This window comes from Mchenga conophoros, linkage group LG3 (genome assembly GCF_057382185.1).
Source record: "Mchenga conophoros isolate Kocher_MC1m ecotype Shallow Benthic linkage group LG3, M_conophoros_male_GT1.1, whole genome shotgun sequence".
Lineage (NCBI taxonomy): Eukaryota > Metazoa > Chordata > Actinopteri > Cichliformes > Cichlidae > Mchenga > Mchenga conophoros.
The window spans coordinates 28,654,740-28,679,587 of NC_140528.1; the positions used below are offsets into that span (position 1 = coordinate 28,654,740).

Consider the following 24,848-nt stretch of genomic DNA (forward strand, 5'->3'; position numbering starts at 1 on the left):
ATGGAAGAAAGCAGTCTTACATATTTGTTTAATATGTGTGTTGAAGGACATGTCCTGGTCAAAAATGACTGGAGGGTTCCTCACAGCGTTACTAATAACTAATTGGTGTGTGTTACCCGGCTTCATGGATAGATAGAGCTGTGTGTCATCTGCATAGCAGTGAAAATTTATGCTATGTCTTCTAATGATGCTGCCTAGGGGAAGCATGTATAATGTAAACAGAATTGGTCCTAGCACCGAACCCTGTGGAACTCCATAATTATTTATTATTTATTTATTGATTATAAGATACACTATATATCGGTTTCATATCGGTATCGGCAGATATTCAAATTTATGATATTGTATCTGACAAAAAAAGTGGTATCGTGCCATCTCTAGTATTTAGTAGCCAAAAACTGATCCACCCAAAGGATCGGGTCCCCCGACACAAACAGAGTAATATAGTGTACACTGTTAAGTGCCAGGAGGAATGCCAGTATTTATACATTGTCTTTATCCTGTCTTCTTTCTCTCACCCCAACCGGTCGCAGCAGATGGCCCCGCCCCTCCCTGAGCCTGGTTCTGCCGGAGGTTTCAACCTGTTAAAAGGGAGTTTTTCCTTCCCGCTTTTGCCAAAGTGCTTGCCCATAAGGGGTCATATGATTGTTGGGTTTTTCTCTGTATCTATTATTGTAGGGTCTACCTTACAATATAAAGTGCCTTGAGGCGACTGTTGTTGTGATTAGGTGCTATATAAATAAAATTGAATTGAATTGAATACATTGCAGAAACCAAACAACCTCTGAATAAGCGGATGGCACAACACAGAAGAGCCACCTCGTCAGGCCAGGACTCTGCAGTCTGTTTACACCTACAGGCCAGTGGACACTCTTTCAATGATGAGGATGTACACATCCTGGACAGGGAGGAACGCTGGTTTGAGTGTGGAGTCAAGGAGGCCATTTACATGAAAAGGGAAAGACCATCTCTGAATCGAGGAGGGGCCTAAGGGTACATCTTTCGCCATCTTACAATGCTGTGATTGCAGCCATTCCCCAACTCTCTGTGAATGGTATTCATGGTTATTGATCAACGGGCTTTGATCAGAGACCATGACTGATGAAACATTTCTCCCCCTGAAAACGCTACATCCAGATGAACAGAATCAACCTTTTGGGATACAGAGGTAATAATTTTGGAGAAATGTTTAAAGAGAAGATTTGAAGTAATATGAAGGAGACTCACAGCAGAGGCAGATGATCCATCTCAGACACTTCTTTGCAGGTTCTTCACAGTTGTGACCTCCATAACACCACAGTCCACTCGTCTCACCCTGGCTAGGTATCGAGCTGGTGGGTAACAGGCGTCTTGGAAAACGTCGGAGCACTATTGCAAATATGTGATATCTTAATAAACTGAGCAGATATTTGAAGTTTACACAGCTACATTCTCGCCTGAAAATATCTTAAAAGTTTATTTTGTGACCCAGAAAGACTAATAAAAGTTATATTAAAATGAAGTAGCTGCCGCTATTGTTGGAAACTGGAATTTCCTGGCCGCGCTATGAATTATGGGATATTGCGGGGCACGAAGGATACACCCAACCAATCCTTCAAATCTGGGGAAAAGGAGGACACATTTGTTGGGCACATTTGGAGCAGCCTTCAAATTTGGACAAGCCTTCGTCACATTGCTGTAACGTAATTGACTAAAAATGCGTTATCTTAAGGATGCTACCCTTAAATTTGGGCATAGCTACAGATTCTTAGGATCCAGTTTAAAGTTTTACAGGTTCAATGTGAAGCTGTTCATTAGAAACAAACAGCAGCAGTACTGAGCTCAGACATTCACTGCTGTTCAGATCTTTATTTTGTAGCTCTGTCACACATCACCAGTTTAACCAGTTTCTCCACCTTTGATCTCAGTTGACTTTATAAGAATGTGACATTTTTCTGGTTAATATTATTATGTTCTTTACATACAGCACTTCACACCTCCAGACTCACTAACAGCTTCTCACCCTGGGCAGTTCAGACTGTTATCCTCCTGCCCACCCACCTATCTGAGCCGTGGTCTGACTAACCCTCATCACTCAGGCCACTCATGCATGGACCCTATTCAGACCAAGTCCTTTTAAACTGTCTCAAAGAAACAGTCCTCCATTGTGTGCCTTTCTTTGTTTTTGTATATATCACTCTAGTATTTATTTCTGTTTATTTTTTCTATTTTTACAATGACAATTAAATGCTGTTCTATTCTATTCTATTCTATTCTATATTTTGATCACTATCTGATCATTTCTCTGTTATAAGTGACCCCTATAGGGATCATTTTTATTTTGAAGAACAATCATGTGATCCATGAAATAACCGTTTTTGATTGATCAGATTCTCAAGCCCCGCCCCTTTCCTGTGAATTTGTAGGTTAAACCCCAAGCTAACTTAGCGAGCTGATAACCAGCTTTGTGTGACTGCTTATTATGATCAGCAATGTTGGGATAAGTGATTCCAGATAATAGAAAGATACCTTTGGTATGTTTAACTTGTTTCTTTTTAGAGGAACAGAACTCCTGTTTAGTTTTTCCTCTTTCTCCTCATCATTTTGCATCATGTAAGAAAAATTTATTTTATTTTCTATGAACAATGTTATTTACAAAGGTATTAAAAACAGATCAGACAAACTGACATGATTAAAATAAAACAACACAAAACACAGAAAATTAAACAAATGTCTGTCTGACCAGATCTGTTTTCAGCTGAACATATAAGTGCTCGTATGAAATGAAGTAAAATTAATTATTTATTTCAGAAGGTCCAATGGGAAACTTAATTCATGGGTGAGTCTAAACACCCTATGGCTAATAACTGTAGTGATCAGATTACACCTGTTCATATCAGGTGACTGAAAGCTTTCATACCTTTAAGTTTCCAGCAGAGGAACAGAACCAAACCTAGAACTAGAACCAGGAGAAGCCCAGAAACCAGACCTGCAACAATGGGGACCAGGAGAGAGGGAGGAGGAGGAGGAGGACAGGTGGATGCTGGGAGAGGAGGATAAGTAAGAGGAGGAGCAAAGTTTGAGGAGGTTCTTGGAGAAGGACAATGAGGAGGGGGAGGACAGTGAGGAGGGGGAGGATGGATGATTTTGGGAGGATCTGGAGGAGAGTTGATGAAGATGGTTCAGTCAGTTTATTATCAGGTCACATTGTTACATCATTTTTTAAACAGGAAGTGATGTCAGTGTTCTGACCTCTGACCCTCAGAGAGCTCTGAGGAGACTTTGCACCCTGTTCAGTAGAACACCAGTAGAGACCTTCATCAGCCTGCGTGATGTTAGTGATGTTGTGCTTTGCTTCAAGACCATGGCGACTTCCTTTGGTGAAGAAATAAGCTTCGACCGTGTCACCATTCCTCTGTCTGCAGCGCAGAATGACATCACTTCCTGTCCTCACAGGAAGTGCAGGGATCTCCAGGATGACAGCTTTATCTGACCATCAGAGACAAACAGAGTTAATGAGAGCAGAGTCACACAGAGACAGAGACACAGCTGGAACGTCTCACCTGTAGTTTCTGATTGGACACTGAGGGAGACGTTGTCACTCTTCTGTCCAGAGGAGTCCTCACACCAGAAGGTTTCACTGGGAGGACAAACAGCCACAACAGCGTAGGAACCAAGAAGCCTCCCAAAGCCTCCACAGTCCTCAGTGCGTCCTCCTCTGCTCCTCTTCACTGTCCATCCTTCAGCTGTCTGTCCATCATCAACACAACTCAGAGACACTAAAGATCCTCTGAAGACCTGCTGAAGGTTTGGACCAACAGACAGAGACACTGGAGGACACACACACACACACACACACACACACACACACACACACACACACACACACACACACACAGTAAGTGTATTTGTGTTCTTGTTGGAGTCTCACTGATTGTTTTCACTCCATCAACTCACCTGCAGAAACAGTCGGTGCAGACAGCAGCAGCACACACACACCTGCAACAGGAGGTCAGAGGTCAGTAAAGGTCAGAGGTCAGTAAAGGTCAGAGGCTCCTCCACCTTGTGTACCTGCACAGGTGAGGAGCTTCTTTCTCTGTGTGAATGTGACCAAACAGATAAGCAGACGTCTGTGACAGTCACACTGATGGGACTGCAGTCATTACAAAATCACATGAAAGTTAGAACAGTTATGAGGGAGATGAGTGTGAGCAGAGAGGTGGCATTAGACACCAGAGTCTTGGAGGAAAAAGTGAATGTTAGCTCAGAATTGAACATGTTTTAACACTTATATTAGACCAAAAAACCTGATAGGCACCTAAATACATCTGCATAATCCTTCCCAACACCGTGGAGGACAGCAGGGAGAATTTAGATGCTCTCCAACATTAGATTAGATAAAACCATGACAAGCGCCGTTCCTTCGCTTGACCCCAGTTGCTCTTGTCTGCTTCCTCGTAACACTGCTCTTTATTGAGGTTACATGAATATGCATAGGTTCATTAACATAGGATATCTTATATAGATATACATGTGAACAAAGAGTACCGTCTGTGTGTGTGTGTGCGTGTGCGTGTGGGGTGAAGCTGTGACCCCATAAAATGACTTCCCAAAATCTGCTGGCCTGGAAGTCGAGCAGTTCATCTAAACAAAAGGCACATATTTCCCAATACAAATGACAATAATAAAATATAAATCCAACAATAGGAATAATCAGGGAATTGCACATTTCAACTATTTTGAGTCTATTGCACCGCTGAATATAGAATAAAAATTGCACAGTGAAAAGTGCACTACAGCTTAGTTGTTCCCCCCTCCTTTGTCCTCCTGTCTCCCCTCCCTCTCCCCTCCAGAGAGGAGTTAAACAGTCTGATGGCGTGTGGGACAAAGGACTTTTTGAGTCTGTTGGTCCTTGACTTTGGGAGAAGCAACCTGTCACTGAACAGACTCTTCTGGTGTTTTATGGCCGTGTGCAGACGATGCCCAGCATTGCCCATAATGTCCAACAGTTTCTTTAGGACAAAAAAAGACCCTGTGATAGCCCATTAGACTGGATGTAGACCGGTGTATTGGTATACAATATACACAGAATAATAGTAGCTTTATTATTCTTAATATTTATGTGATTTTAATGCTGATCTCACAGACACCAGTTCTCAGTTTACTAACCACTTAGCCCACTTTTGTGAAGATAATAATCTTATCTTGTCTACCAAAGTGTTATTGCCTGCAGGCAGCTATACATACATAAGTGAAGCCTGGCATAGTACATCATGGTTGGACCACTGTATCTGTACAGCTGAGGGACATGCAGCTTTAGCAAACATGACTATTAGGTATGAGGTAACTGTGTCAGATCATATACCTTTTGGTTTTACTGTGAATGTGGGATAAATGCCAGCAACAACTGGAAACAATATTGCTACCAGTGTAAAATTAGACTGGTCAGCTTGTAGTGAAGGGGACGTCTTAGCTTATCATAGTAACACCGATATACACCTGAACAACATTTCTTTGCCCAAAGAAGCTGGACAAGGATGTTAACTGTAAGAATGCTGTGCATAAACATGAACTCTGCTCCATGTATGATGATATAGTGACTGCTCTGCATTAATGTGGTACACTGTTTGATAAACAATATAAGCTTAAGAAACCTAACATTAGACCTGGAAAGAACATGTAGCCATGTACCATGATGAAGCTTGTGTAGCTTATAAATGTTGGGCCATGGCTGGAAGACCTAAACAAGGCCCAGAATTTGAACAGAAAAAATGTGTGAATGTCAGATATAAATGTGCTGTTCGCTTCATAACTCAAAATGAGCTGAGAGCAGATTCTTTGGCTACTCGTTGCTGGAACGTTGAGCCACCAGCGTCAGTTATTCTGTGATCAGCAAGCCTGAGACTATTAGTCTTCATGCGACCTTGTACTAAATAGATTTTTCTGTGTTTGTAGATCTTCCCTGGACCCGTCCCTGTATCGTTGAGTGAGCGAGTGAGCGAGAGGAGCATTGGAGGAAAAGGAAGGGGATCGTTGCTGAGAGAGTGGAGTGTGTTTTCGGACCCTTCCCCTCCCCCTCGGACCCTGGAGCCATGGACCCCTCTCCCAAACACTTTGTATATATTATCACCTGGAGAAATCACTGTAAATAAATGCACTGTCAGCTTTTTCAAAGGTCTCCTGGTCTGCGCCTGAGTCCGCCTACAAAACCCTGTCAGGAGAGCATTACAGCGCGTTGTTTTACTGTATAAAAAGTGAATCATATGAGGACAATTCTGACATGAGTAATGACACAATAAGTGTAAGGACACATGAAGTATATTGTCATGGTGCTGGGCCGTTGACCCAGCGTTTTGTGTTTTATGATTATTTTCCTGTGTTCTAGTTATTCTGATTTTGGTATTCTGTGTCCTCCCCTTGTGCCCTGTTCGTGTTCTGGGTTTCCTGTTTTATTCTGAAGGTCTCCGTCTGTTGTCATTGTGTTCAGCTTGTATCCTCAGGTCGTCTTGTGTATTAGAATCAGCTGTGCTTCCACCTGTATGTCATTACCTGGTCTCCTTGTTTGTGTGTGTATATATAGTGGGTGTCAGTCTGTGCTTGTTGTCGGCTCGTCTGTGTTCCAAGGTGTTTCGTTCCTCTGTCTGCCCTCACCCTATTTCGTATGTTCTCAGGTTTGTTATTTAGTTTTCCCAGTTTAGGTTTCTTTAGTCATTTGTCATTCCTCACTTACGGTGGCTGGGAAGTGCAAATCGCAACAAATTAAAAAACCCCACAACAAATTAAAAATCCTTGACGGAAAGGGATTGTCTGAAATACCGGAAGTGACACAAGCGTGATGTCACGAGAGGGGGCGTGGCCAGGATTTTTGGTTGGTTGGTTTAGGATTTTGTTGTGGGCTTTTTGTATTTTGTTGCGGTTTTTTAATTTGTTGCGATTTGCACTTCCCAGCCACCGTACTCACTGCCTGTTCTGTAACTCCATCACTTGGAAATAAATGTCACTTGCATCATCAATCTACTGCCTGCATTTTGGGTCCTCTTTCCCTCCAACACCACATGGCTCGCCTCGGCAGCCGTGACATATATGAATTCATTCATAGTTATCTGATAATAAAGCTTCAGGGTTGGATCACATTTAAAACAGTTTAAGTTTAAGGCTAGTTCCTCTTCTAGCACTCTGCTTCACAGGGTTTATGATTCATGGAAGACTACCAGACTCAATGCTGTGTATTTTACTGGTACCAGTTATGAAGGACAAAGCTGCAAAAGTGAGCTGTCTGGATAATAAGAAGAAATGGAAAAGAAAGGAATTGTCATGGTCTACGGTGGGTGGCTGGAATTTCCATAAGGCTCCTGAACTAACCTGGGATCCGCCCCTGGGCAGGGCCAACTCCAGCTCCTGCACATCTGGAGCCTATTGCAGGCAATCAAGCCAGAGGGATTTAAACCACACGTTGATGTTCATTCACTGCCAGTTCGTCATCAACACATGTTGGTAACAGGCCATTATGCTTCAAGTTCTTGCTGTGATCTATCTTGTTAACACGACTCTCTTGTGCTACAGTTGCTGGATTCACCTTGGCTCACGCTCCACCTCCGGACTCAGGATACCAAGCAATCATTCTGAAAATCTCTCTGTGCCTCACCTGCCTGCCCTCCTGCCATCACACTCCATCTGAAGCCCTGGATCTCAGGCCAGCCTTTCCACGCCACTCAGCCTCCCCTGGATTCTCATCACCCCCCTCTCAACACTCCATGTCCCCTACTGCAAGTAAGAATTGCTGCTCTTACAACTGGCCACTTCAGAGCTGCCTCCACCACCTCCCTAACTCTATCTTCTCCCTTCAGTGTGACTGTTCCCTACTCAGCTCCACTCCGCATCTCAGGCCTCATTCCCTCGCCCTAGCCACGTTCCCCAGGCCACGCCTCATCCAAACTCCACGTCTTATTGTTTTTTTTGTCTTTGCTACGTTTTCTTTTTTGAACTTAAGCCTAATAAATTGTTATATCATCAGCTGTCTCCGCTCTGGGTTTCTGCACCTGAGTCCTGTTCAGTACAGGCTGCCCAGCCCCGTGACAGGAATTAAAAGGGAATAAAAAAAAAAACTCTCATGGCAGCCCAAGGTGTATGTGATGCTCGTTCTGAGTATACTGTTGGAGCCCACTGCACTGTATTTGGGGAGTAGGGGTAACAGTGTGAACTGATAGACCCCACAAAGCCCCATGAAGGGTTTTGTGGAGAAACACAAAGTGCTGGTGGCTCACGTAGTTGTGCAGCCTTGCAAACCCTCTAGCATCCTGATCAGAGTCTTTAACCCTGGGGCTGTTACTTTAAAGTGGGTTGCCGTGGCTGGGGTTCTTCAGCCTGTGCAAGTCCTGGAGGGGTTGGCGAATTACCCACCAAGGGTCTTGGCAGCCCTCAAGCTTGATAGCACTGCCCCTGCTTTTGTGCCAAGCCATTTGCAGGCCCTGTATGCTGAGAGCAGCCCCGGTTTGACACACGTTGCCCGTTGGGGACTAGCAGGCCTGCTGGGGTCCTATGGTGATGTCTTCTCACTGGCCCAAATGACCTTGGTTGCACCAGTGTCGTCCAGCATGACATCTTGACCATGTCAGTGCCACCAGTTAAGCACCCGCCATGCAGGATGGCAGGAGACAAACAAATAGCGGCCGACCAGCATGTACAGCAGAGCCTGCGACTGGGCTAACTCAGCCTAGCAATAGCTAGCTGCTCCAATTGTTATGGTGAAAAAGAAATATCAGTCTCAGACTGTGTGTGGACTATAGACCACTAAATGAGCGCACTCTTAAAGACGCTTATCCCCTGCCATGCATCCAGGATACCCTTGACACGCTTTCCACTGCCAACTACTTCAGTACACTAGACCTGACATCAGGATACTGGCAGGTAGAAAGCACCTGCATTTTGTACCTGTAAGGGATTGTTCGAGTGGAATGTGATGCTTTTTGGACTATGCAATGCACCAGCCAGATTCCAAAGGCTAAATCAACAGAGTCCTGCCCGGGCTGCTGTGGGAGACCTGCTTAGTGTACCTTAATGACATCATTGTCCTGGGTCAGGATGGCACCCAGATGCTGGAGCAGCTCGAGCAAGTGTTCATCAGATTGTGTGGAGCCAACCTAAAACTGAAGCCATCAAAATGCTGCTTGTTCCTGGAGCAGGTTGCCAATCTGGGCCAGATCATCTCTGCTGGAGGTATTTCCACAGATCCCCTGATAGTTCAACAAGTGGCGGAATGGCATACACCGCGGACCATCACAGAAGTGCATCAGTTTGTTCACTTAGCTTCATACTATTACTACATACTACTACATTGTGGAGATATAATTGTCATGTTTTGGCTGTGTGGCAGGCAGTAGAGGACCCAAACGCAAACTCACGGGGACAGAACTTGAACTCAAAAGCACAGCTTTAATTGCTGGAAAATAGAACACAGGCAATACAAAACTAAACTGGGAAAAGCTAATCATAAAGTATAGACACGGGGAGAATCACACACAGCATGAGGGACGACGTGACACTGACTCAGAGAAACACAGGGTTTAAATACACTGGGGAGTAACGAGGGGAATGAGACACAGAAGGAGGGCACAGCTGGGAGAAATCAGGACTGACGAGACAAGCAAAGCAGGACGCATTCACATAAGACACCGACCATCAAAGTAAAACAGGAAGTATCACACAGAGACGCGAACTTGACACAGTGGAGACAGCAACTAAGAAATACAGAGACATAAACCATAAGGCAGAGGTCTAAGAACCAAAATACACAGGGAAATACTCAGCTGGGAACACAAGAGACTAGACTAGAGAGAGTAACAAAAGACCAACCATGAGAACATAATGCACAATGCAGAGTGACAGAAAACAAACTCAAACATGCAAAGACACACACTTACACAGAACAGAGGGGACACAGAGAGACATGAAGGGCAAGGGATCAAAACTAGAAACCATAGAATAAATCACACAAGGACAATAATACAAACATCACAAAGAACTAAAAACGCTGGGTCAGGAGACCCAGGACCGTGACAATAATAGCCATTCCCCTACACATATATGAAATATTATATATTTTTAATATTTATATATCGCTCAATTACAAATATCTAGAATATTACAGAGGTGGCATATATGATTGAAATTTTACTCTAAACTGTGAAACATTGTTATTTATTATTTTACTGTACAAAAGATGTAACTATTGCATTTCTTGTTAAATGCTCAATAATCAAGGTAAGTAAATCCCCAAAAGGTTGATTCTGTTCATCTGGATGTAACGTTTTCAGTGCGAGAAACATTTCGTCACTCATCCAGGTGACTTCTTCAGTCTCAGCTGACTGCAGGTTTCCCCAATCTTATAAACAGGACATTTGCATAATGACTGAAACTAGCACCACTGAAGGAACGAATGGGCTGGGAGGTCAGTACCTTGATCATTGGTACGCATATTGTCAAGACCATTGATCAACAACAACTGATCAAAAACCATGAGTACAATTCACAGAGAGTTGGGGAATGGCTGCGAGTGGTGCAGTGGTGCTAGTTTCAGTTATTATCCAAATGTACTGTTTATAAGATTATAAACAGTACATTATGCAAATGTACTGTTAGGGGTTAGGGGTTAGGACCCTAACAGTACATTTGCATAATGTACTGTTATGCAAATGTACTGCATAACATTCTTCACTTCATCCATGTAGGCCGCCTCATCGTTGTTGGAGATGGCACCCAACACCACTGTGTCGTCAGCAAACTTCACAATGGTGTTGGAGCCATGGGTGGCCACACAGTCTGAAGTGTAGAGGGAGTAGAGCAGTGGCGAGAGGACACATCCCTGAGGTGCTCCTGTGTTGATGGTGATGCTGTTAGAGACGCATCTACCCACCCTCACCACCTGAGTTCTGCCAGTGAGGAAGTCCAACACCCATGCACACAGACACATTTTGCTTTTCCAGGAAGGTCATTAATTGGCTGTGAACTAACTTTTCAAGAATTTTGGAAAGAAAAGGTGGTTTGGAGATAGGCCTGTAATTTGCAAGAACCGTAGGATCAAGAGCAGTTTTTTTAATCAGGGGATTGACTACTGCATGTTTAAAATCTTTAGAGACTACACCTGACATCAAACTGTGGTTTACCAGCTCGAGAACCAAAGGTCCGACTGTAGGTAACACCTCTTTTAAAAGTCAAGGAGGAACAGCATGGTTTGGAGACCCAGCAGGCTTAAAACGACCCGGTCTCAAACCTTTTAAAGACAGCAGCGCAGGAAGCAGAGACTGATGGGTCATGAGCAGAAGGGGAGAGATTTGATTCTCAATAAAAATGTGTAATAAACTTTCACAGGCTTCAGATGAGGGCTCGATACAGTCAATATGTGGTGCACTAAGAACAGAGTTAATAGTTTTAAATAAAACATAAGGATTGTGACAGTTTGACAGAATAATGTCAGATAAGTGTTTTCTTTTGGCATCTTTTACAGTTCTTTGATATTGTCCCCAAAAGTCCTTCAGCATCTGAAATGACACTTGTAGTTTGTCCGTTTTCGACTTGTGCTCAGCTCGACGACACTTGCGTCTGACAGCTCGGATCATGTCGTTCAGCCAGGGCTCAGATTTAGTTTTAGGTAGTCTGGTTTTTAATGGCGCCACAGTGTCCAAGGCAGTCTGACAAGTGGAATAAAACCATGAGCTCAGTTCCCCAGTCTGGCTGCATAAAAACTTTTACAGTTCTGGTTAAAAACAGCTGGAAACTGGTCAGCAGTGGAGGAGTTAAAAACGCAACAGCACCGAGCAGCAGCTGTGAGCAGGGTTGCATCACCGGCTGTTAACAACAATGGCAAGCCCCCCTCCTTTCTGCGGATCAGGCTTTCAAATGAATTAAAAGTCTGTCTGGGGCTTTCGTTGACTGATAGACTGGTGTGGATGATTGCTGCCACACCACCTTCTTGGCCTGTACTTCGTACTGTGTATTGCGGCTCCTCCACCCAACGGGCACGGCAGGCCAAACATGAGAACGCTGATGATGCTCAGCAATAAACACATTAATGCACTTATGTACTATTTGTTCCTTTTATTCCACATGGTACTGTCCACTATACAAAATCAGCACATAGGATCAACTTTTAAACAAACGCGCAGATTTCACAAACACAAGAACTGCAACTCACAAAGTCTTACTGTCACGATCCAGGGTCTTTCGACCCAGCGTTTTAAGTTTTAGTTTATTTTCTATGTTTATGGTTTATGTTTAAGTTCATTAGGTTATATAAGATCATTTGTTTATTAGATTCCCCTTGTGTATCCAACCCCTGTTAAGTCTCCCTTGTCCTTCATGTGAGTGCAACCACATTTATCACCTAATACACCCATGAGTCACGCCCAACACCCGTGCACCAATACAGAGTGTGCATTTAAAACCAACCCTCTTAATCCAAAAAAGGAACAACTCATATGGCTCCTACACTGTGTGTTTATCTTCATGGAAACTTGGCTGAATGACATGATCTCCCACGTGGACATTCAGCTAATGGGGCAACACAATATCCAGGAATGCTGGTACATCTGGAAAAGGACACGGCGGCGGTGGCCTGTATGTTTAAATCAACACAGGTATAATCAACAAGCAGTGCTCTGCTGAAGGAATTTATGGCAGAGATGTGAAGGCCCTATTATTTGCCAAGGGAGTTCAGTATCATTGTTATTGTGGCAGTGTACATTCCCCCTGAAGCTAAGGAAGCTCTACGCAAGCTGTATGAGGCTGTCAGTGACCTGCAATCTGACCAACCTGAAAGATTTTTAATTTTCACTGGGTACTTCTGTCAAATGCAGACACCACAAGGATGCTCGGAGGTACAGTGAAAAGAAACAATTTATTTTGGCACTAAAAAGTGGCACACATTGAAAGTGGTGAACGAAAATGAAACACTACACATGAACTAAGGACGAGAGGGAAAACAATTGGCCTCTGGACCCTTTAATTTACTAAACCAACGCAAAACTTCCTATTAGAGCACTAAGAACTTGTAACTAAATACTGGCAAGAACTACGAGACAAAACTACTACTAGGAATGCTGAGAAAGAAGACAAAGCTATGAAGCACTAGGATTGGCTAGGACACAATGATAATTAAGCATGAAAACAAGATTCACACCACATGTGCAGCGGCAGAGTCCAAAGGAAAAAGTCTCTTTGGTTGGCTGGGGAAAAACAGCCTGAGCACGGCTCCAGGAAATTTTCCGGAGCGGGCACACAAGGTACTATTCAATTCAATTCAATTTTATTTATATACCACCAAATCACAACAACAGTTGCTTCAAGGCGCTTTATATTGTACAGTAGATTGTACAATAATAGATAGAGAGGAAAAACCCAACAATCATATGACCCCCTATGAGCAGCACTTTGGCGACAGTGGGAAGGAAAAACTCCCTTTTAACAGGAAGAAACCTCCAGCAGAACCAGGCTCAGGGAGGGGCGGGGCCATCTCAAATCAAATCAAATCAAATCACTTTTATTGTCACATCACATGTGCAGGTACATTGGTACAGCACATGTGAGTGAAATTCTTGTGTGCGAGCTTCACAAGCAACAGAGTTGTGCAAAATACAATAATGTAAACAAGCAAAATACAAGAATGGCTACATCTGAAACTAATAAATATATGTACAATATATAATAGTGTATGCATTTCTGGATGTGTATACTAAATGTTTTCCAATGTGTGTGTATACACATATTTTACAAATTAAATAGAGCAAACAATAAAATAAAATATATAAAAATATACAGAGTTGAGACATGTGCAAAACAGTGGCATTACTGTACAGTATGGAGTGCTGTGATTGGTTGGGGTGAGAGAAGGAAAACAGGATGAAAGACATGCATCATGGGAATCCCCGGCAGCCTACGTCTATTGCAGCATAACTAAGGGAGGATTCAGGGTCACCTGGTCCAGCCCTAACTATATGCTTTAGCAAAAAGGAAAGTTTGAAGCCTAATCTTAAAAGTAGAGATAGTGTCTGTCTCCTGAATCCAAACTGGAAGCTGGTTCCACAGAAGAGGGGCCTGAAAACTGAAGGCTCTCCCTCCCATTCTACTTTTAAATACTCTAGGAACAACAAGTAGGCCTGCAGAGCGAGAGCGAAGTGCTCTAATAGGGTGATATGGTACTACAAGGTCATTAAGATAAGATGGGGCCTGATTATTTAAGACCTTGTATGTGAGGAGCAGGATTTTGAATTCTGGATTTAACAGGAAGTCAAAACAGGAGAAATCTGCTCTCTCTTTCTAGTCCCTGTCAGGACTCTTGCTGCAGCATTTTGGATCAGCTGAAGGCTTTTCAGGGAGTTTTTTGGACATCCTGATAATAATGAATTATAGTCGTCCAGCCTGGAAGTAATAAATGCATGAACTAGTTTTTCAGCGTCACTCTGAGACAGGATATTTCTAATTTTAGAGATGTTGCACAAATGGAAGAAAGCAGTCTTACATATTTGTTTAATATGTGCATTGAAGGACATGTCCTGGTCAAAAATGACTCCAAGGTTCCTCACAGCGCTACTGGAGGCCAAGGTAATGCCATCCAGAGTAAGAATCTGCTTAGATACCATATTTCTAAGCTTTTCAGGGCCGAGTACAATAACCTCAGTTTGATCTGAATTAAGAAGCAGAAAGTTAGCGGCCATCCAGGTCTTTATGTCTTTAAGACATTCCTGCAGTTTAACTCATTGGTGTGTGTTATCTGGCTTCATCGGCGTCATCTGCATAGCATCATCCACAACTATTTTCTGTTGTGGATGATAAAGGATTCAGAAAGTTTATTCATGCAGTGAATCCAATGCAATTGTATACAATTCCAAGCAGGAAAATTTGCACGTGCTTCAGAGTTTGTACGTGCTTTGTCTCTAGGGGGCCACCGTAAAGATAAGATAAGATAAGATAAGATAAGATAAGATAAGATAAGATAACCTTTATTAGTCCCACACGTGGGAAATTTGTTTTGTCACAGCAGGAAGTGGACAGTGCAAAAGTTATGAGGCAAAAATATACTTTTATTCATTCACTCCACATAAAATGCAATAAATATATTATAAAATACAGAAATCAACTCCTAATTAGTGGAGTTTATACCTGATACTTGGGAGTGCAGCCTTTTCTAAAGTCATACAAATATCCAGTAATTAATTCATTCTGTCATGACAGCCATTATTTCTGACCCTGTAAACAGCCATAAACCTGTCACCATGACTGTAATGAAGATGGATGATAAGATGTAGCCAGTTTTGTCTAATAATAGATTAATTACCATGTTGACATATTATATATGTTATATTATGTTATAATATACAGACTGTGAGCTGCTGTCAGAGTCTCTGCTGGAAATAAATGAGTGAGGGACTCACCGAGGAGGAGGAGCAGAGGGGTGGCTGCTGGCTTCATGGTGTCTGGATGTAGACTGAGCACGTGGGCTCTGAGCTACGGAGAGATGCCCGCTTTCATCACTTCCTGTTCTCACGTCAGCGTGCTGCTGTGTGTCCGGCTCACAAAGGTCCTTCATGAAGTGTCCCAGCTGTCCTTCTCAGTCCATCACAGCTCAGTGTGTGAAAGCAGCACCTCAGAGAGCACAGGCTGACTATGGCTCTGCTCATTAAAGACCCTACCAGAGCAAACCCAACAATCATATGACCCTCTATGAGCAGTCGTTCAGCGATAGTAGGATGTTTGATGAATTTAGTTATTGGAGTGAGCCCATGAGGAAGAGGCAGAAAGACAAGAGGCCATCCTGAATATCAGATTTCTCTGGAGAGTAATGATGCTCGTGTCCTCACTGCTCTGCAGCTCAGTAACATTAATGATGTTACACAGCAGGAATATAAAACAACAGCATGATGCTTTGGTCACAAATACACGATGTAGTGAGTAATCATCATCTTTGCTTCTGTTGCTGTTTGAACTGTTAAAGGTGTTTGTTGTCCTGAATTTAAAGAGAGCAGACTGCAGCAGTTTCAGATCCTCTCTCTGATCACCAGGAGAATAATAACGAGGAGACGACTTCAACATGATTCATCTGCAGCTTTGAACAACTTCCTCATAATAAAACAATTAACTCATTCACTGCCATTGACGTCTATAGACGTCAATTGAAAAACTCTTCAAAAAAAGCTCTTCAAAAATGAGTAAAAATGCTCAAAAACCTTGGCAGTGGGGAGTTACCTGATTTGAAAATGGCTGGCAGTGAATGAGTTAATATATAATTCTTTATTTATCCAGGTAAAAAATCTCATTGAGATTAAAAATCTCATTTCCAAGAGAGACCTGGCATCATAGCAACAAAAGTCACATACCACATAGGTATATAACATTTAAAACAAATACAATATCGCATACAAACATGTGTAAAATATACAATAACAGATCAAATACAAAAAGAGTACATTAAAAACAATCACACTGAGTAAAAGAGCTGTTCTCTCGTTCTTTTAAGACAGACTTAAACTCTCCCAAGGTAACCAAGTCTGATCATTTCAGTTCCTTCTGCAGATTATTCCAGGAAGCAGGGGCAGCGTATTTAAAAGCCTTTTCCCCCATTCTGTTCTGATCTTTGGGACAATCAGTTGTATGATTTTGTTCGAACGAAGGTTGTATTGGTTGTGGTTTTTACACATATAAACACATAAATAAGATGGAACCAGCCCAAGGAGAGATTTATAGATAAAAATCAACCAATGGGAGAGTCTACGAATATGCAAAGATGGACATTTAGCAGCAGCATACAGAGAACAATGATGTACACGACTTCCATAGCCAGTAATAAAACGTAAAGCACAATGGTACACAGTATCCAAGCTCTTTAGGTAGTGGGCAGGTGCATTCATAAAAAGCAGGTCACCATAATCCAATAAAGGTAAAAAGGTTGAACGAATCAAATGTTTTCTCACTTGGAGGGAGAAACAGGATTGGTTTCTAAAAAAGTAACCTAGTTTTAGTTTTAACTTCGACACAAGCCTTTGAATGTGAGTCCTAAATGACAAATTCTGATCTATAATGATCCCTAGATACTTGTAAGATGTGACCATTTCAATTTCAGATCCTTGAATTGTTTTAATCTTAGGAGACGTAGCTAACAACTCTTTGCCATTTGAGAATAACATGAACTTGGATTTCTCTGCATTTAACACCAACTTAAGTTGAGTTAAATGAAGAATGTTTAATTATATGATTATAATGAGATGATCATGATGACCACGTGTCTTTCACAGAGACTACATTTGTTGTGCAGATGATAAAACAGCAGAGGTTTTGTCTTGTACAGTTTGTCACTTTAGGTGTGAACAAGCTGTTTTCACACCATTTAAAGCAGAAGTCAGACTGCAGATAAGATCAGCTCAGTCCTCACAAACAGAGCTGATCTTATCATGATGGTTACTTCTGTTTTTAATGTGAAAACAGTTCACTCACAGCTGAGGTGTCAAACTGTCCTTCACAGGACTTCTGCTTTTCTTTAGTTTTAATAAATTCATTGTTTGCACATTTTTATCTCTTCAACTCTGAGATCACACAGGAAAAACAGGAACAAGACTTCTTACTCTGTCTTAAACTGAAAGGAAGAAAATAGCAAAAACAACCTGCAGCTGTCGCCTGTGACAAAGTGGATGAGCAGTTGCAATGGTCTCCATTTGTCCCATATGTGTTTACCTTAGTGATGTGACGTTCTGTATCGAGGCTTCAAAGCTTGTGTTGAGTAATGGAGGGGGCGTTTCCGCGATGCGCAAGACCAGGTGAGCCATCAAATGCCATGATAATACAGCATGCAGTAATGTTACTAAATGATATAACAATATTATACAGCTGTAATAAGTTACGTGTGTGATATTTATATTTGTGCTTTGTCTTTATTGTCTTTCCTCAGGAGAACAATCTCAAATAGATGAAGACCTGGTCAGCATGGTGATTGAGGACTCCCAGCCATTTAGCATTGTGGAGGAAAACGGATTTAAAGATTTGTTAAATCATTAAATCCTAGCTATGTTCTCCCCACTAAAAAGGTCATAAAAGCAGTGAAAATTTAGTTTCTACAGAGTTAAATGTGAACAGGCAGGACTGAGGCTCAAAGCCTCAGTGTGTAGCTACACTACACACTGCTTCACAGCCACGTCGTACTTGTGAACAAAATGTTTTACTTTCCTTTAGGCCCTGAAAGTCATGGTGGAGGCCAGGTACCAGGAGATGAAGGAGAAAGCTAAGGCCAGCGTTGAGAAGGCAGCATCTGTGAGTCTGACATCAGATATGTGGACCTCCATCAACACAGAGGCCTATCTTGCAGTCACCTGACATTTTGTTGATGAGTCCAGCACATTGAACACCGTTGTTTTAGGAGTGCAATATTTTCCTAATGCACACACTGCAGAAAACATTGCACAGGTGAAAGGCACACTCATGGCAGAATGGGCAATTACTGACAAAGTCACATGCCTAGTAACAGATGGGGCTGCCAATATGGGGGCTTGTGCAAGGGAGCTAAGACTTAAACATGCCAAATGCATAGCTCACACCCTGAACTTAGTGGTGAAGAAGGCCCTTGACCAGACCCCTGAGCTCTCTGACATCCGAGCCAAGTCCAGGAAGATCGTGGGATATTTCAGGAGCAGTACCTCTGCAAAGGTAAGTTCTTAAGTGGCTTAATTACAGTTTCTTTAATTCTACTTATGTGTATAGTTCTGCTCCCTTGACAATCTAATGTATGCTTTTTTAAATTGTATTTTGTAAGGAGAGGCTTTCAGTCGTGCAGGAACAACTAAGGAAGCCTCAACACAAACTACTACAGGAGGTGGAAACCCGCTGGAACAGCACTTACAATATGCTGCAAAGACTTTTCGAGCAAAGGGAGCCAGTGGGTGCTGCTTTGGCAAGTCTCACAACAGACATCCCACCTCTGTCATCTGAGGAATTTGGTATAATTTCAGAGTGTCTGGTTGTCCTAGCACCATTTAACGATGCAACCACTGAGCTCTCTCAGGAAAAAAGGGTGCCTGGGTCAAAGGTCATACCTTTGCTCACGATGCTGGATCATTGCCTCAATGAACAAATGGAAAAACCACCATCCATTGGATCTTCTCTGGCTCAGAAGCTGAGGATGCTATTGAGAGAGAAGCTAGATAAAATACAGACCATGAGCATTATGTTCCTTGCGACACTGCTGGACCCAAGGTTCAGAAAACTCGGGTTTCTCAGCCCTGCAAGAGCTAGCGAAGCAGAAAAAAGACTGAAAGCAGAATGTGCTTCCGTAATGAGGGCCTCCACCACCTCTTCCTCCGCACCACCACCACAGCCATCAACGTCACAATCTGTTGAGGCTGTTTCCCACGGTACCATTGTTATTGCATTTTAGTTGCATTTATATAAACTGAATGTTGGGTTTTCCACTGTATCTATTATTGTATGATCTACTGTACAATATAAAGCGCCTTGAGGCGACTGTTGTTATTATTTGGCACTATAGAAATAACATTGAATTGGAAATTGAATTGGTAGTATCTCATAAGACTCTCCTTTTTGTTTAGGTAACAACCTGTGGCGTCGCCTGGATGAGAGTGTCAGGCAGACACAGACACAAAATGTGACAGCAGACGCAAATATTGAGGTCCAACGGTACCTGATGGAGCCAAATATTGGAAGGCTGGAGGACCCCCTTAAATACTGGGGGAGACAGAAATATGTCTACCCTCACTTATATAAGTTAGCACTGACATACCTGTGTACCCCTGCCTCATCTGTGCCCTGTGAGCGAGTGTTTTCAAAGGCAGGGGAAATATTGTCCAAAAAAAGAAATCGCCTACGACCTGCCACAGTGGAGAAACTGTTGTTTTTAAATAAAAACCAATGATGTGTCCCCTAAACACTAATCACTGTCCTTGCCTCAATGTTACAAAAGCACAACCACTGTCCACACCTCACAGTAAATGATCATTTCCATTTTAAGCATTTCCAAATAATCCTGCTAGAGCAAATGAAGCTTCAAGAAGCTTCGCGTTGGGGTGAACCAATTGGATGAAAAGCTTCAGTGCTTCATGAGGCTTCATCTGCCCATCACTAGTGTAAGCGTTTTGTTGCCGGCAAATCAAACATTCTGCAAATTAAGACAAATACTCAGTTACATATTTCTTTATATTTTATTATGTTACAGATCAAGTCATTCGTTCATACTTTGTTTGTCTTTTCAGTCTTCATGAGGGTCAGGTGTGGGGAAACGCCCGCCTGGCATTTCCTCATTTTAAAGTCCTGCTGATGTCACAGGTCAAACCAAGTGGAGGGGTTTCTTTTTCCATAGAGATGCTTCCTTTTGCTTGTGTTAAGGTTTAAAGGGATTTGTTGAATGTTTTTCCTTTCATTAATACTGCCATTTAGTTGTGTAAATGTGCATATTAGAAGTGTGTAGAGGTTTTGTGTTTTTAGATCATCTGTGTAGCGTTTTAGATCCCTCAGTTTGAGTGAGTGGTACAGGCTGGGCAATTGGAGGGAAATTAATGTCCCTATTTAAAGCCAGTCTCTACCAGATGCAGGAGGAGGTGAGCCGTGTTATCAGAGCCATGGTATGTTGAGTTTTGTGAATTGAAGGGAAGTTTTGTCAAGTTACACAATAAATTAAGTTCACTGTAAATAAATTGATCACCTCTGGAAATATGAAATGTCTGCGTAGTCTGCTTCTCTACCTTCCTTGACGTTCGTGTCTGACTACTATACATCGCCTCATTTAAACTGTTTTTAAACTGAAATCCTAAAAAAACAAAAAAAACCATCACAGCATTTAATCCTTTTACACTGAGAAACAAAGAACATGTAGATTTACACCACCCAGGTCCTGATTGAGGGCCAGTAAGGGTGATTGATCCATTTAATTCATTCATCTGTCAAGTTCAAATAACTGAACACTGAAGCATCACAGACTTGTCCATCTCCACAGAGTTGATCCAGCCCTAACTATATGCTTTAGCAAAAAGGAAAGTTTGAAGCCTAATCTTGAAAGTAGAGATAGTGTCTGTCTCCTGAATCCAAACTGGAAGCTGGTTCCACAGAAGAGGGGCCTGAAAACTGAAGGCTCTGCCTCCCATTCTACTTTTAAATACTCTAGGAACAACAAGTAGGCCTGCAGAGCGAGAGCGAAGTGCTCTAATAGGGTGATATGGTACTACAAGGTCATTAAGATCAGATGGGGCCTAAAAACTGAAGCCTCTTGGCTTGTCCAAATTCAGGATCTGGATCCTTGGAAATGTTGGAAATATGAAGCCACGGTTTGCCTACTACATACCAGTGAAACAAACACTAAGCAGCTCATTAGAATCAGAATTATGGAAGAATTCAGTATCACAGCAGTCTTGTGAAACTGACTCTGAGGCTTTTGGAGACACAAGTGACGGACAAAGTCCAACAAGTTTTTCATTGAAAATCCAGGACGCCTGAAGCTAATTCTGTACCAGGATGCATTTGAAATTGTTAATCCTCTTGGCTCCGCTAAGAAAAAACACAGAGTGGTTGCAGTCTATCTGTCAGTGGCAAATTTGCCTGCTCATTTGTAGTCCAATACTGATCACATGTCCCTTGTCTTACTATGTGGAGAGAATGACCTTAAAAAATTTGGAAACGCAAAGGTTTTCTTAAAAGTGGTAGAAGATTTAAAAGATTTGGAGGAAAATGGTATCGTTTCTGGTGATGAAATAGTCAAAGCAGCTTTGTACAGCATTGCTGGTGATAATTTGGGTTCACACAACATTGGTGGGTTTATTGAGAACTTCAATCGCTCTGAATACTTTTGCAGATACTGTGAAATCACACGCAGTGAGTTTCAGAGTAATGATCCAAATGTCTGTGGTCCACAGCGCACACCTGAAAGCTACAATTCTGCTGTGGGCGATCTACAAGCTGAAGGCAGTCAAGAAATCAAAGGGATAAAGGTAAACTCTGTTTTTAATACCTTGAAATCTTTTCATGTTTGCCAACCTGGTTTACCACCTTGTCTTGGCCCTGACATATTTGAGGGAGTCTTAGCCTATGATAGTGCACTGTACTTGAAGTATTTTATTAAGACAAAGAAATGGTTTACATGTGCACTTTTGAACCGGCGCATTAAACAGTTCAAGTACAAAGGAGCTGATGCGCCAACAGAGCCGTGTGCTGTCAACCCAGATTTAACCAAGCTTTCAGGTCAAGCCATTCAGAACTGGAATTTCTTAAGGTTGCTACCTGTTATAATTGGTGATAAAGTCCAAAATCCAAAGGCAGCTAATGCTCCAGCTTAAAGACATAGTTGAAATGATTTGTGCACAAAACATCTCACTGTCATAGGTGGTCTATGTTGACATTATAATCCATGAATATTTGGATTCAAGAAAGTGTTTATTTCCAGAGAGTGTACTAAAACCTAAACACCATTTCCTCTGTCACTATCCTGCACTTGTGTGTTTTGAAAATAAACATAGTTACTTCAAAAGATGTGCCAGGAGTTTGAAAAACTTTAAAAACATCTGCCAAACCTTATCTGAAAGACATCAGATGTTTCAGGCATATCTTTCAGCTGGGCCAGGATGCAGTCAGTTTCTGCAAGTGAAGGACAGTTGCACCTTCAACCCCGACCTCTACAGTGATGCCATGAAATATGCAATGAGACAGTTTGGCTTTGCAGGAAATGATACTAGTGTTTGCACAGAGATACAGTATAAAGGTACATCGTATAAAAAGGGGAATTTCCTTGTGTCAAAAAATGAGGGGTCCATTGAGTTTGGAGAGCTTCTTATTATTTTAATCAAAAATGATGCAGCAGTGTATTTTGTGTTGGATGCACACCAAGCTGAGTATCTTTCTGAATACCACGTGTACTCTGTGACAAAGGACAGTACAAGGCTGCGATGTCTTAACATTACTGACTTGGTTGACTTTTATCCATTACCATCATACTTTGTTAATGGCCACCAAGTCATTCCTCTTAAACACAGTGTGTTGTCAAAATAAGCTTTTTTTTTTAATGTCGCCACTGTTGTTGGGAAACCATATTAAAATGCATAACTGCAATGATTAAAAATGTTGTGATGGGAGGGGAAAAATGAAAGTGAATTACCTTTTCCTTTTATATATGCAGAAAATAAAAGGTGTAAACCATCCCTCGTGCCCCGAAAGCAGAAATTCATCTTATTTATATATGCACAGTGTTACTTGACTAAATATAATATTACTTTTGCCTTTTGTCAGCGCGTCATTCTTCGTTGATTCCAGAAATGACTGACTTTGAACCAACGTTTCTAAGGACTGCAATCAATGAGGTCCTGCCTGACCTTCCAGAAGTGACAAAGGATATTCTTGAAGAAACTTTACAATCAATTGGGGTAGAGACAAATGATGATTTTCAGTTCATTGAAGAATCTGATTTGCACTCAGCTTTGAGGCCAGTTCAAGCACGAAAAGCCATTGCTGCTTGGAAACTGAGATGTAAGTCAAGTATTGTAGTGAATGATACAAACAGCACTAGAAGTTGCCTGCATAAATTGAACCCTTTTTGCTGTGTGTGTGTGTGTTTGTTTGCGGGTTTGCAGGAAAAGTGAAGAGATGGGAATATGTCCATGTCATGAAACAGCCACTCGCTTCAGCCAAATCCGACATCTTCCGCTGTAGAATACGACTGTGCAGCAAACTGGCGTGAAATGACGTGCAGCTGCACTACAGCGACGTTAAAGCGGCAGATCTCCAAAAGTTGATTCTGTTCATCTGGACGCATCAGTCTTATAAACAGTAAATTTGCATAATGACTGAAACCAGCCCACTGAAGGAACAATGGGCTGGGAGGTCAGTTCCTTAATCACAGTATTGCAAATTCTCATGACCACTGATCAAGTCAAGTCAAGTCAACTTTAATTGTCAATTCTGCCACATGTACAGGACATACAGAGAATAGAAATTGCGTTACTCTCAAACCCTAGTGATTAGAAAAATGCAAATAAAATAATTAAAAAGTAAAAATTTAAATAAATTTAAATAAATACAATACAATTTTACGTATAACAAAAAAAGCTATGCAATATACAATATACAATATTCAAGTAAGGAGGCATAGTGGTGCAAAATAGGCAAATAGTGCAAATGGAGATTTGGTAATGTACGGTAAGAGATAGTGTAACAACAAAGTCTTATGAGGTAATGGCAGTCCAATGCTCCACAAGGTGACTGGAGCAGGCCAGTGAGTGCGTGTGTGTGTGTGTTTGTGTGTGTGTGACAGAGTTCAGTGAGACCGTGGAGGAGAGAGGGGAGAGGGGGGCAGAATCGGGAGGGAGTTAAGCTTCCTGACAGCCTGATGGATGAAGCTGTCCTTCAGCCTGCTGGTCCTGGCCTGGAGACTCCGCAGTCTCCTCCCCGACGGCAGCAGCTTGAAGAAGCTTTGCATTGGGTGCGTGGGATCAGCCGCTATGCAAAGGGCTTTTTTAGTGAGACGGGTGCTGTAAATGTCCTGGAGGGAGGGGAGAGAGACACCAATGATCCTCTCTGCAGCTCTCACTATGCGTTGGAGGGTTCTATGACAGGACGCATTGCAGGCTCCAAACCACACAGTGATGCAGCTCGACAGGATGCTCTCGATGGTGCCTCTGTAGAAAGTGTGCATGATGGGGGCTGGTGCTCCTGCTCTTCTTAGTTTGCGGAGAAAGAAGAGACGCTGCTGTGATTTCTTGGCCAGTGCTGTGGTGTTGTACGTCCAGGAGAGATCCTCTGTGATGTGCACACCCAAGAACTTGGTGCTGCTCACTCTCTCCACAGACGCTCCGTCAATGGTCAGAGGAGCATGTTGGGTGTGCATTCTCCTGAAGTCC

The 24,848-nt window shown here is 42.3% G+C and overlaps 2 protein-coding genes and 1 pseudogene across 2 annotated transcripts in view; 2 read left to right on the forward strand and 1 right to left on the reverse strand.

Moving 5' to 3' along the window:
- Nucleotides 1-15,441, reverse strand: part of LOC146577995 (uncharacterized) — a 62,975-nt gene extending 47,534 nt beyond the window's left edge. The window contains exons 1-5 of the mRNA XM_085267744.1: nucleotides 15,405-15,441; nucleotides 3,937-3,978; nucleotides 3,543-3,809; nucleotides 3,232-3,468; nucleotides 2,900-3,136 (exon numbers count right to left, since the gene is read on the reverse strand). Coding sequence (XP_085123870.1) covers nucleotides 2,900-3,136; nucleotides 3,232-3,468; nucleotides 3,543-3,809; nucleotides 3,937-3,978; nucleotides 15,405-15,441 — 820 coding nt within the window. The remainder of the gene's footprint in view (nucleotides 1-2,899; nucleotides 3,137-3,231; nucleotides 3,469-3,542; nucleotides 3,810-3,936; nucleotides 3,979-15,404) is intronic.
- A 1,605-nt stretch (nucleotides 15,442-17,046) lies between these two features.
- Nucleotides 17,047-21,948, forward strand: LOC146577996 (zinc finger BED domain-containing protein 4-like). Its single transcript, XM_085267745.1, has 5 exons — nucleotides 17,047-17,063; nucleotides 17,262-17,298; nucleotides 18,770-19,367; nucleotides 19,563-19,650; nucleotides 21,876-21,948. The coding sequence occupies exons 1-5, from the start codon at nucleotides 17,047-17,049 to the stop codon at nucleotides 21,946-21,948; spliced, it is 813 nt and encodes a 270-aa protein (XP_085123871.1).
- Nucleotides 17,668-18,675, forward strand: LOC146577997 (E3 SUMO-protein ligase ZBED1-like; annotated as a pseudogene).
- Nucleotides 21,949-24,848: the final 2,900 nt, after the last annotated feature.